The sequence below is a fragment of the Nannobrachium achirus genome, assembly GCF_963921795.1.
Source record: "Nannobrachium achirus genome assembly, chromosome: 21".
NCBI classification, from domain to species: Eukaryota; Metazoa; Chordata; class Actinopteri; order Myctophiformes; family Myctophidae; genus Nannobrachium; species Nannobrachium achirus.
The window spans coordinates 31,910,494-31,924,820 of NC_137828.1; the positions used below are offsets into that span (position 1 = coordinate 31,910,494).

The 14,327-nt window shown below is 43.3% G+C and overlaps 1 protein-coding gene across 1 annotated transcript in view; it reads left to right on the forward strand.

The window, feature by feature from the left end:
* Positions 1-14,327, forward strand: part of rttn (rotatin) — a gene marked incomplete at both ends in the record, with an annotated part of 115,968 nt that overhangs the window by 42,113 nt on the left and 59,528 nt on the right. Inside the window, 3 exons of the mRNA XM_080751722.1 lie at positions 1,242-1,398; positions 3,681-3,850; positions 9,875-10,094. Coding sequence (XP_080607848.1) covers positions 1,242-1,398; positions 3,681-3,850; positions 9,875-10,094 — 547 coding nt within the window. The remainder of the gene's footprint in view (positions 1-1,241; positions 1,399-3,680; positions 3,851-9,874; positions 10,095-14,327) is intronic.

Here is a 14,327-nt window from a genome sequence, read left to right on the forward strand (position 1 = left end):
CGTCATAATGTGTTCAGGCCTAAATGGGTTAACGCCCGCCTTGCGCCTACCGGAAGATACTGTATGTCGCTTAGTCCAAGGGTCTTCAACAGAGGGTCCAGGACCCCTAGGGGGTCCTCAGAGTTACTACAGGGGGTCCTCCAGATCTTTGTGTGATAGGAAGAAAAAATTAAATCTCCTTTTTAGCCAGATTCTTAACCACATTCTGAGAACTTAAGCAAAAAAGTAAGCCATTTACCATGAGAGGGAGTGGGTTGTTGGCTGATTTACCACTGTTTCAGGGTGGCGGCGAGTGGCAAACAACGACCTTGAATGGTAAATTGCTTTTCTACCACTTTTTACATATAAATGAAAGAAAACACAGTTGTAACTTGCAAGGATCTTTAGTTACAATCATTAATTGTTTCAGAATACACATAAACTTCCGCCACCACAGCAAATAGTCCCATAAACACAACATTCTACCACTTTTTCTAGTCACCACCAGATGGCGCCAACTCCATACTGATCCATACTGAGGTGCATGACTAGCTTACAGCTAGGCTAACGCCAGTTAGAAGCACAGTTTCATCCGCAAATAGAGGATGGTCGCTTCCAGAAAAGCATAGGTTCAGAGAAAAGAGGCTTTAAAGTTGGCAGATTGCATTGGATCCAATGGAATAAATTGGCGACGATAGTACGTTCGCTAGTAAACATAGGACGCCCGTGACCATGGACCTACGTCATTGTTGGTTGGGGAAAGGTGTTCCGACTCTGAAAGTACCCGGATGCGTTGTGAGGCGCATTGATCTCGGAAATGTGCCTCATTAGCATGACAACGCATCCGGGTATTTCACACAGACGAGTAGAGTTGCCTGATTTACTACTGTTTTAAGCCAATCACAATCCAGTATTTGAACATGTGACTAGAAAAAGTGGTAGAATAGCAGATCTACAAGCTCACAACACCTCACGCTGCGAGGCGTTGTGAGCTTGTAGATCGGCTATTTTCGGCAAAGCGGTTTGGTGTGGAGGGGAGAAGTATTGACAGTTCAAGTGGTTAAATATCTGAAAACACAAATTGACATGAATCCAAAATACACTGATGATTGTGCTGTCCAACAATGAAACGATATGGAATCTATGACAAGCTTGTGGGGGTCCCTGCTTCATCTCGCTCTCAACTAAAGGGGTCCTTGGCCTGAAAACGTTGAAGACCCCTGCCTTAGTCTTATTGCAATCTCCATCCGTCCTCTCTGCAGGTTTCTCCAGGTGCGTCCAGCATGCTTGGAAGATGAGAGGCTGCTGGCGGACATTGTTGCGTTCCTGAATGCCTACTTCCAGCAGGGGTGCACCGATCCCTCGTCTGACCAGGCCACGGACGACCTGCGCTGGATACTGGAGCTGATCCTTAACCATGTACCAAAACACAGTTCTTCATTACTTTCCCTTTCAAAAGTCAATCTTTCACATTCATGTTCTGTCTTTTCTGTTTATGGTTGTGGTTTGGAATGAGGGTCCCAGAGTTGATAGTTACTGTAGGATGAGGCTGTTGGTAAATCTCTCTGGTAAAAAAAACAGCTGCCCTAGTCTTCTCGGCTGACTTGAAACTAGGGTAATAATGATTAAAAGTTTACATAAATGACTGCCCTGCTTCATCATTCATGACACATCAAGAGTGTCACTCAAAAGTCGTGAAAATAGCAGATCTACAAGATCACAATGAAACCGAAATGTGTTGTGAGCAAATTGTAGATTGGCTATTTTCTCAATGACAAAGGGAATGGTTTTGGACGTACAGTACAAGGTTTCCACCCTACAGCAACGATATATATTAATATTTGTGGACAAAACATAGATGTTATCATATTGAAGAATTAAGTATATTGACCTAAGTGTTTTGTTTTTATTCACATGAATAAGGGTTATGGGGGGATACTCTGGGCTTCATATCATAGTTTTCCCTATTCCCCAATTCCCTGCCCGAAGAGAAGAGATGATGATTAATATGAAAAAGAAAGTATTATAATGAACCACAGGCTGTGATATTACGTGTGTGTGTGTGTGTGTGTGTGTGTGTGTGTGTGTGTGTGTGTGTGTGTGTGTGTGTGTGTGTGTGTGTGTGTGTGTGTGTGTGTGTGTGTGTGTGTGGACTTTTATACATATTTACATGTTAGTGTGCACATTGTAGTTTCCAAGTATCCAATGAAGCTCTCTCCGCTTACACATGGATTTGTATATAAATGGTCTTGGTCTCATTATGATAAACTAGTGCATCAGCATACCTCCTTAGAGCCATGGCAAGTGATGATTTCCTTGGCTTGATGAAAAGATTTCTTAAAAAAAAAAAAAGAAGAAGAGGAAAGAAACGCCTTAGGAGAAATCTTGCACTCAATGTGTATGTAAACAATAGGCCCGCTACTGGCAGCCAAAATGCTCGAGTAGAATGTTTGGCAGGGGGAGGCTTTACGTCAGAAATCAATCACTTTTGGACCTCACCCTTTAGATTTGAATAATACCTGTTAACTTAATGTATGAGATTGTCAATATGATTATAAAATGGAAGGCCGAGTCCACAAAGTAAAGATGTGGTTACTTTTTTATTTTGAAGCCACTGGTCAAGGGCTGATGGACTCAACAGGGGGGTCCGGGACCCCTAGGGGGTCCTCAGGGTTACTACAAATAGCAGATCTACAAGCGCGAGGCATTGTGAGCTTGTAGAGGGGAAAAGGAGACGACTTGTAGAGGGGAAAAAGAGACAACTAATAAGAGCAGTGTTTTTCAACCACTGTGCCTGGGGACCTTTGGTGTGCCCCTGAGAAGGGTCAAGTGTGCCCCTTGAAACTGCTTGAAAGCCAGTATTGTATTTATCATTTTAAAAATGATTTAAACTAGTGAAAACAGCCGATCTAGAAGCGAGGCGTTGTGTGCTTGTAGATCTGCTGTTTTCACTACTGTTGTGCGACAGCCTTGTATGATGAAGCAGGGCTTTACTTTGCGAAGAAACGTACACATTTGAAACTTGGAGATACAAGGTTTCTTCCCGACAGTGACGATATTTACACCCCTGTATTATGTTGGTGTGCCCATGGATTCTTGGGACATGAGAAGTGTGCCCATGCAGAAAAAAGGTTGAGAAACACTGAATTAGAGAGTGAAAGGTCAAGTTTATTAAGTATTGACAGTTCAAGTGGTTAAATATCTGAAAACACAAATTGACACAAATCCAAAATACACTGATGATTGTGCTGTCAAAAGATGAAACTACAGTATATAGAATCTATTAACAGGTTGTGGGGGGTCCCTGCTTCATCTCCCTCTCAACTAAGGGGTCCTTGGACTGAAAATGTTGAAGACCCCTGACTTAGACAGTATGTTCTGCTTGTTGCCTAACACCCACTGGGGGGGAGCATCTTTCGTCTCTCATCTTTTTTGTGTGGTGTAATTACTGAGCTGTTTGGGGAACAGCTGTCTCTCTGCTTGCAGTAACTAACTGTATCATGCACGTCGTGCAATGAGGCATGCAATGAGGGAGGTGGGGGTAGATGTTTAAACAAAGGAGCGGAGATAATGGAGTTTTTGCAAAAAAATAGACGGGGGAACAAATGCGGGATTATTAACAAATGGATGAATTACATCACTCGTATTAGTCCCATCAGCTATTCTTCTCATACATACCACCAATCTGTTGGTTCCACCAGGAGACGGCGTCCCTCCTAGACTTGCTGCTGGGTGTAGAGAGCCAGGCGGGACCCGGTCCGAGTCCCACGGAACCGGAGGAGCTGAGGAGCCAGGTCGGCCAGAGACTGCAAAGAGAACTCACCGGCTTCTTCAACACCTTACTCCGCTGCCTAGAACGAACCACTGACAGGTAGACTTTCTCACAGAAACACACAACAATTCTTGACTTGGTGCAGTGGTTCTCAACCTTTTCAGGCCACGCCCCCAAAATAATCATATTTGAACTGGGGCCTGCCTGCCACTTGGCATTCATCGCTTTGCCTTTCCTTTGGCCACGTCTGCTCACAGAGCCTTGAAGGCTGAATGATGGATGTGAAATTCAAATAATTAAAAGCCTTTAAAGCCATAAAATCTTGAGATGGCTCATTAGAATTTGATTGAAAAGTGTATGTTTACGGGTCCCGTTCTAATAAGACAAGTGGGACGTTATGTGGGCTTTGTTGGTAATTTACACAGCGCTGACCTGCTCACCGACAGTACCGTGGGGTCATGGAAGCTCTATTGATTTAGGATTATTTATGTTTTTTTTAATACCATCTCCCACTAATTATGCCCCGATTTTACTCTCCGTCTGTAATGGATCGATTTTTCCTCATAAAAAATTGAATGAAAGCGTCGGGATTGTTGCACCTTGTGTGTGTAAGTGGAGAATGGCCGCACGCTCATGTAAAGTTATTCAGGCCGCCTGCGGGCGCTGGATAAATGTTTCATAATAATCTGAATCCTTAAAGGAGTGATTGAAGCCAGTTGTTTGTTCAACTGCAGGAGAAGTGTTGCGTTGAGTTGATGTACCGTAGGATGTTGACGCAAACGGAATCTTTTCTTTCATTTGTATTTGTGCTGCCTTCGCAACGGCAGATTGGTTAAAAATCAAAGTTTAAAAAGGTATAAATATTTCTGTCATTTAATAAGTTAATATGTCAAGTCAAGGTAAAAGTGAAGTTCATTGTATCAGTTCTTATGGTTTGTACTGCCATCTAGTGGTTAGGCTAAAAGGGTATAAAGTCAAAGCGAAAGTGAAACTTAAGTCAGTAGAGCCAGCATTTCTCCAGTAAACAAGTGAGCTGTACACATGGTCTGCTGAGAATCTTCTTAAAACGTTTTTGCCTTGGACATTATTTGTCTGTAAGTACATTTAAGTTGTAGTTAATTGGTGTAACAACTGCATTTCATGTCAAACTTGATGTTTGAATCTTTTCTGTGCAAGCTGGTTTAATTGTTTGGTTTGATAAGTGTGTAAGCACTTGTGTTCTGCATTTCATGCTAGCCTGTCCTGCTGCAGTGACAATATTCTGTGTTTGGAACATTGTGTAACTAGTTTAAATGCAAATAGTACTGTATGTACTGTATATTATTTCTCACACTACAGTGTATATTTTGGACCTGTTTACTAATTCATTGTATGTGTGTTTCTATTTTCTGTACTGTTTCAGTTTTACAAAATTCTGCAGAGACTTCACTAAATACAAGAAAAGTCAAACCTTGTCTCTTTATTGGAGGATCCCAGAACTGTTAACTAGCTGTCTAGCTACACATAGGCACGTGTTGCGAGGGCAGCACAGTAAAAAGACAAGAAGCACAGCGGGCTCAAGCACACAGGATTATAATCAGCAATCATGAGTACACGCACAGGAAGGATTTATACAGTGGAGGCTGAGGATAAACAAGAAGAGTTGGAGACCACAGACCTCCCAACCGGACAGCAGGAGGAGGAGGCCTCAGAACTCCCCACACTAACCAGACAGCAGGAGGAGCACGAGGTACCCAAAGCAGATTCTATCAAGTCTTCTCACAAGTCATTCAAGTCAGTTAAATCTAAATCTAAAACAGCCTCTACAGCATCCAGTAAGTCATCACGATCCTCAACAGTATCTTTATTATATGTAAAAGCACATGCTAAGGCAAAGGCTGCTCAGGCTGAAGTGGCATTTGCTGAAAAACAAGCTGCAGCGATGAGGCACAAGGCTGAACTTGATGAACAAGAGGCTGAACAAGAGGCTGCAGCGAGCATGAAAGTAGCTGAGTTTGAGGCTGCAGCGAGGAGGAAAAAGGCTGCATGTGACAAACAAAGAGCTGAAGTCGACGCCAACCTCTACATTCTCCAGTCACAGAAAGCTGCTGCTGTTGCCTCCGCCGAAGCCGCAGCCTACTTGGAAGCTGAAGAGAGTGAAAGCGGGGAGGAAGACGAGGAAGTCCCTGTTCTTCAACAACCTCTCACCTCAGCACAACGCACTAGAGAGTATGTGCAGCAGCTTCCAAACCAAGCGACAATGTCATCTGTTCTTCAGCAGCCTCTCACCTCAACACAACATACTAAAGTGCACCAGCTTCCAAACCAAGCGACAACGTCATCTGTTCTTCAGAAGCCTCACCCCTCACTGCAAAATACTAAAGAGCAGCAGCTTCCCAGGCACTCGCCTAACGTGCCTGGCGACCAAGGTCCCCTGCATGGAAGTGTTGAAATTAAAGAAGAAGTGCCAACAAAAATCACACAACCAACTAAGACTTACCTCAATCTTCCGCAGCACTCAGACAATCCAGCTAAAGACTACTACTCACCTGAGCCTCCAGGTGCACAAGACTTTGCCAGATACCTGATGCGCAGAGAATTGGTGAGTTCAGGTCTGCTTCAATTTGACGATCAACCTGAACATTACATGTCATGGAAAGCGTCCTTTCACAGTGCAACTAAGGACTTGAATCTGTCCGCCAGGGAAGAACTGGACCTGATGACAAAATGGCTCGGACCTGAGTCATCAGAACAAGCGAAAACCATTCGCTCTGTATACGTTCTCAAACCCGCAGCAGGCCTCTACACCGTTTGGCAACGCCTTGAAGAATGTTATGGGGCACCAGAGGTCATCGAGGATGCATTGCTAAAAAAGATTGACAACTTCCCAAAACTAAATAACAGAGACAATATCAAGCTAAGAGAACTAGGCGACATTCTGCTGGAATTGGAGTGTGCCAAAGAGGATGGTTACCTAACAGGCCTCTCATATTTGGATACTGCTCGTGGGGTAAAACCCATCGTAGAAAAACTCCCATACAGCCTCCAGGAGAAATGGACAGCTCTGGGATTCAAGTACAAAGAGGAGAATAGAGTGGCATTTCCACCTTTCTGTGTCTTCTCCAGGTTCGTGAGGAACCAGGCAAAGGTGAGGAATGACCCAAGCTTCTCTTCTCCCACCCCTGACAGTTATGGTACACCACAAACAGAGAAACCTGCAAAGTCTTGCTGGAAAGCCGCTATAAGCGCACACAAAACTGATGTTGATGAAGAATCGTCAGATGATAGTGAAACCATTCCAGCTCAACAGGAATTGACGGAACCAGACAGGCAATGTCCTATACACTATAAGCCCCACCCACTGAAGAAGTGTAAAGTATTCAGAGGCAAACCCATGGAAGAGCGCAAAGCGTACCTTAGAGAGAACCGCATTTGCTACAGATGTTGCGGGTCCACACAACATACAGCAAAAGACTGCAAGGTGTTTATCAAGTGCTTCGAGTGCAATAGTGACAAACACATCTCTGCCTTGCATCCAGGTCCTCCTCCTCCAGCAGCTACAGAGAGTATCCAGGCTGACAAGGCGGACAGCAGGGAGCCAAATGAGAGTTCAGTCACTTCAAGCTGCACAGAGATATGTGTAAGTGGAGAAAGCCCACGCTCCTGTTCCAAGATCTGCTTGGTTAAAGTGTACCCTGCAGGGAAAAAAGAGAATGCTATTAAGATGTATGCGGTGCTCGATGAGCAAAGTAACAAGTCTCTTGCCAAGACACAGTTCTTTGACCTCTTCAAAGTCAAGGCCAATTCATCTCCATATACACTGAGAACCTGTTCAGGGAGAACAGAGACATCAGGCAGAAGAGCCAGCAACTTCATCATCGAGTCTGTTGATGGAACATTACAGCTTCCTCTACCAACCCTAATCGAGTGTGACATGGTACCTGACGATAGGACAGAAATACCCTCACCAGAAATTGCACACCATCATTCCCACCTACAGCCAGTTGCTAAGAAGATTCAACCCGTGGACCCAGACGCTCCAATCCTCCTGCTCTTAGGAAGAGACATCTTAAGGGTGCACAAGGTGCGTGAGCAAATAAACGGGACCCACAATGCTCCTTACGCACAGCGGCTAGACCTAGGTTGGGTCATCGTGGGTGAAGTGTGCTTGGAGACAGTACACAAACCATCAGAGGTCAGTGTCTACAAAGCAAATGTGCTGCAAAATGGTCACACTCTGAGCTGATTGAATTCATGCAAACTGACAAGTTCACCAAAGCTCTGAAAGACAGTTGTCAAGGTGTTTCTGAGGTCAGCGTCAGAGATTGTAGTCCTCCTGTCAGAGGAGACTTAATGAAAGAACTCTTATGTTGCTACTTGCGTCCAAGGACTTTCCTTTAAGGTTGATATTTTTGTATTGATACAATGTTATTGTACCAAAGCGGGGAGTGTGCTGCCTTCGCAACGGCAGATTGGTTAAAAATCAAAGTTTAAAAAGGTATAAATATTTCTGTCATTTAATAAGTTAATATGTCAAGTCAAGGTAAAAGTGAAGTTCATTGTATCAGTTCTTATGGTTTGTACTGCCATCTAGTGGTTAGGCTAAAAGGGTATAAAGTCAAAGCGAAAGTGAAACTTAAGTCAGTAGAGCCAGCATTTCTCCAGTAAACAAGTGAGCTGTACACATGGTCTGCTGAGAATCTTCTTAAAACGTTTTTGCCTTGGACATTATTTGTCTGTAAGTACATTTAAGTTGTAGTTAATTGGTGTAACAACTGCATTTCATGTCAAACTTGATGTTTGAATCTTTTCTGTGCAAGCTGGTTTAATTGTTTGGTTTGATAAGTGTGTAAGCACTTGTGTTCTGCATTTCATGCTAGCCTGTCCTGCTGCAGTGACAATATTCTGTGTTTGGAACATTGTGTAACTAGTTTAAATGCAAATAGTACTGTATGTACTGTATATTATTTCTCACACTACAGTGTATATTTTGGACCTGTTTACTAATTCATTGTATGTGTGTTTCTATTTTCTGTACTGTTTCAGTTTTACAAAATTCTGCAGAGACTTCACTAAATACAAGAAAAGTCAAACCTTGTCTCTTTATTGGAGGATCCCAGAACTGTTAACTAGCTGTCTAGCTACACATAGGCACGTGTTGCGAGGGCAGCACAGTATTTCTAAGTTTGTTACATGATCTCACTGGAGAAAAGCATTAAAACACATTTTACAGGTCGTTGCCAGTCAAGTAGTTCTCTGCTGAAATCAGGGATCAGAATAAAGATAATAGGAACCATCAAACCAACAAATTACAGGCATGCATCTTAACTCTATTCACATATTGTTATAAGTATTGTCAGAACATATAAGGCCACGTCCTCATTGTCAATGTTGGTAACAAGGCAAGGTAACATTATAGCTAGGGATGCACCGATACAGTTTTTTTCAATTTTGATCCGATATATTCATTTGAATATTTCCCGATACTTTACCGATACCCGATACAGTAGGCTACATAGCAAGTATAAAAAAAATGCATCACCTTTCAATTAAAGCCATTTATTAAATGTAAGATAGGCTTCAGTTCAAATAACAGAGTGCAGTCAGTGCAGCTGACTGCAAAATGCAATTGGTAACTCATGTCTCGTCTCAATAGTGGAGGAGCGACGAAAAAGATTGTGGGATATCGTTTATTTAGTAAGTATATGCTAAAACGTTTGGTTAAGGGCTTACACTTGCGTGATTATATTGTATATTTATAAGCCAGAGACTTTTTTTAATTATAATTTTTTATCTGTGACTTGGATCAGTGACGTTGTGTCCGTTATCCGATATCCCAAACTTAATTACCGGTAAGTCATATCGGGACCCGATACCGATAAGATATCGGTGCATACCTAATTAGAGCATGGCCGATAGGTTTGGCCGATATATTGTCCATTATTTTACTTTTGTGATTTGTTAGAGTACTATAGTTAGTTACCTAGGGCTGGGGGGAATACTATGGGAAAGTATCAATGGCTCTCTGTGTTTGTTGGCAATAAAACTGAGATATAATATAGTAGTGGAAAAAAGTACTCTGTCTGTCTCTCTTTTCTCTCTCTCCCTCCCTCCCTGACTCTGTCTCTTTTCTTGTCTCTCCAGGCTATCGCTGGCTCTCGCAGGCCCCTTCAGGAGCCAGCTGGCGGCCCGCCTGCTCCAGTGCCTGCGGGTCTCCGACGCCCCGCGTTTCTACGGCCTTCCCAGTCTGGAGAGGACTCTGCTGGGCATGGTCAGTCTGACAGCTCGGCCCGGCTGGAGCGTCCACTGCCCAGAGCTGGACTCCATGGCCCTCTGCTCCAAGTACCTCTGCGGCCTGTTGGAGGTAGGCGTTTGTGTTTGTGTGTGCGTGCGTGTGCATGTATTACAATTCCCCTACTCAAAATGCCTGCAGAAAATAAACACACAGTGGGTACTGTCAGTGGAATTAATTAAAACCAAGCCAAAACATGGTTACGGGACATGAATCGCAATCGGTTTAAAAAATGGAATCGATTGGAAACGCAGCACCCCGAGGCGTGTGATGAGCATAATCAACCTTGCCGATTCCATCTGCTCTGTCACTCAGCGGTCCACAACAGACTCGCGCAACGCGCCGCAAACTAGCTTACACAGCAGCCATAAGCGCAGGGGTGTCCAACATTTTACTCCTGCTCAGCACTTAGAGAGCTCCCCGTGGAAGCCACAGCAGCGGGTTTTGTCTGTCAGCTCGTGTTCAGATCGCCTTTTATGGGGGGCCCGGCGCGCATGGATCAGCATTACGTAGTCCCAAACTCCTTTCTTCTCCAGCAGAGGGACGCGCTTTGTCAACGTGCCACTCTGAATACCAGACCAGGGGGCGTCACAAGGGGGGGAAAGTGGGACTGGGTTACCAGGGCCCAAGGTGGAGGGGGCCTTAGTTATTTTATACTTTAGCTATTGAAAAATAGCAGATATACAAGCTCACTGCGAGCTGGTAGATCTGCTATTTTTGAAAAGTCGTGAAAATGTGTGCAAATCTTTGAATATACAGCATGTATTTTTTTTAAGCGTAACTAAAACTTTGCTTCTGGGTGTCCCTGGAACTAAATATTGGTCCGTGGCCAAATAAATATAATTTGGGGGTCCTTCACATGAAAAGGTTTGAGCACTACTGACATAGAAACGTAGATTTTTCAAAAATATTCAAAGATTTTTCAAAGATAGCAGATCTACGAGCTCGCAGCGCGGCACTCGGTGCTGCGCTGTGAGCTTGTATATCTATCTGCTATTTTTCCAATAGTTAAAGCACAAAATAACGCGTAATAATGCGTTCCCAGTCTAAATGGGTTAAACCCCCTCCCCTATGAAGAACATTCATGGGGGGCCCGCAGTGAATCCTTGTACACAGGGCCCAGAATTTGGTGCGACTCCCCTGCCATGTTTCTCACTTCCCTGTCCACTCTGCGTCGCCCTTTCTCTCCCTCGGGCTCGGGCCACAACCTCTTAGTCTATTCATCTGCTCTCCAATGGCAACCCACCCCCGTCCACCCGCCCTCCAACCTTTTGAAGGCAAGGCAAAGCAATTAGTCTCAGTTGTATTTAACCTTGTTGTGTTTAACCTTCATTAAGATGCTGGGACTCACAGTCGCATGACAATCTCAGTGAAACGTTTGAGGTTAGTCTCCTCGCCTGAACTCTGCTAAGCTGACTAATGTGCTACAAATGCTAAAAGATCTAAAAGACACAGCAAATTCTGGAGGTGCTTCGCCACCCTCAGTCTAGGTGCTCGCAGCTGTCGCTTGATGCAAACATGCACGGCCGACATAACTGTCTGTATGGGTCCATTTGGTTCCATTCTATGCTTTATTGTTTCCATAATACCATTCTATGCTTTATTTTTGCTACATTGCCTGTCTTTGGGCATTACTCAAAAGAGTAAGAGACTCATTATTGCTCTGAAAGACTTGTATAGGCCTGGAAATTGCTTTAAATATTCTGGAAAAGTTTTGGAAAAAATGTGTGGGAACCCTGAATGGCTAACTTTAGCTGGGAAAGGTTGCAGCAAATGGGCGTCTATCTCAGAGGATGCAAAATAGATCACAGGCGTTTGAACTGAAATGGGGGAAATATCTAATTTATATCGGGGGGGCGTGAGGTCTTGGGCTGGCTCTGGGGCCCTTCTGCCTATGCGGTTTGGAGCCAGCGGGGGGGTGGCCCTGCGGCGCGTGGTGTGTGGTAGAGCTGTCAGTTTGCCTCTAAAATCCCATTCGAATTTCATTCATTCATTTTTATAATGTTTCGAAAATAGTCGAATAGTTTATATAATATATAAAATGTATAGTTTTTTTTAAAGTTTTTTTTTACATTTTTTATATATATATATATATTTTTTTTTTAATAAAATGTATAGTTGTAAAATAATAAGCACATTGTTTGCGCAAATTCAGATGCTATAACAGGCTGGGGAAAAAAGCTAAGCTACAAGCCCTAACTACATTGCATCATCGACGGGCTGTGGGCTTGTAGATCGTCTGGAGGCGTGGCTAGCAGCTAAATTGCTTGTTTAGACAGCATGCTGCGTGTCTCCGATTCTCTGTAACAGACGAGCAGTGCGGAGAGAGAGAGGACTGGAGCAGAGGCTGCAGAGCAGAGCGTAAAAGCCAGCTCCTCTACGTTACTGACAGACAACTATTACATTAGTCTTTGGCTGTCCGCTGTTGTCATAAGTTTCTTAAATGTTACTTTCAACTGAAGCTTGGAAACAGCAGGAGAAATAGCCAAGTAGCTAACCAGCTAATACAATGAAGAAAGGAGACGAGAGGGGCAGAGGAGAGCTCCGGACTGCAGCGATGTGTCGGGGGTCACACACACAAAGTGCTGTGGCATAACTTTCTCTGCCATGTACACACGTAATTGTTGATCTTTTGTGACTTGATGAAAGCATTTATTTTCGCAATGGGAGGTCAGGAAAAACGTTTTTCGTTTACTTTTTTTTTTTATATAAACTTTTTTTTTTTTTCATTTCAAATAGTAATTGAAGTATTCGACTTTCATCCATTTCTTTAATATTCGAATTATAGTCGAAAAACGAATTTCATTCTGACAGGCCTAGTGTGTGTGCAGTGCTAACGTTATGTGTTGTGAGCTTGTAGAGTTGCTATTTTCATCGAATGCTGGCATCTACACAATGTTCACACATTCATGATGCCCAGAAATATCACCCTCGCCTCCCTGTCAAGCTTCCGTCCACCAAACATGGCCAATTGCTGTCTCTCCGTCTGTCTGTCACGTCACGTCACACTTTTGTCCCTATACTCTTATCTCCGCCACCGTTGGCCCTATCGATGCCAAACTTTGCACACACACTCCTTGGATGCCAAATCACAACCTCCGCCCCTGATTTCTCACATGGCCCTCTTCTAGCGCCATCATCAGGCCGATTTTTGCAAAACACATTTTTGGACACTGCTCCTACAGATTTTGGCCTAAAATCACGCAAAGCGGTACACAGTATCTCTAAAGTCATGTCATCAACATGGATCTGTCCCATTTTCCCATATTCCCTCCTGATTGGCGGTCGCTTATCTCCCGATTAGTCTTACTGCAGGCATTGACACTAAGGCTTGCCCACCTGCCCCCGGCAGGTAAATAAACCTTGCGGGCAGGTGAAGTTTGCTTTCAGGTTGCCCGACCGGGCAAGTGCTCATTTGGGAGGGGACGCAACCGTCTATAAACACAACATGAGATTTCTGTGACTGTCTAAACACCTGAATGTGGCCAGCGTGCTCTGTTTTATGGTCTGTGGAATTTAAAATAAGAGCGTTCACTGTTTTTTTCTGTTGCTACACTTGAAAATATAAAATAACAAGTGTGAAACCATAGACATATTCAATCATAGCTATGTAGATATTTGGTATTTGGAGGTATTTAGGTATGACATTTTGTATTGCACAGGCCCAGAAAGTAAAGAAATAAGTGTTACATTGAGCGGTAATTAAAATTTGGCTGAACGTCTATATTTTGTATCGTATCGAATCGGCAGTGCAAAGAATCGATTGTATCGATACTACCTACTTGTGCATTGTATTTAGCATTTTTAAGAAGAAAAAATGAAAAGGAGGGGTTTAATTACTTTTCCATTCCATATAGCTACTCTGGTCTATCGATAAATGTGTGTAATCTCTGGGTTCATGTCAAGGTGCAGTTTTGTCAATATACAATGTCCATGTATTTGGCAGATAATCACTGTGTTTACTTATTTATATCCATAATAATACATGTTTCCCTTAAAAACCTGCACTATCTACACCTTTCACAGAGATTTAATTTCTTTGCTAAATAGTTACTATATCGATTTTAAATAATTAAATCGAATCGTATCGTATCGCCATGAATGAACCAATATCGTCCATGTATCGTATCGTCAACCATGTATCGTGATATGTATCGAATCGCTATTAAAATGTATCGTTACACCCCTATGTAACAATGTTCACATGTTCGTCACACTTCCGTCATCATAACCGCCGACTGCAGTGTACTTTTAATACCAGTAAGACTCCCTAATCGGGAGATAAGCGACCGTAGGTGGCTTATC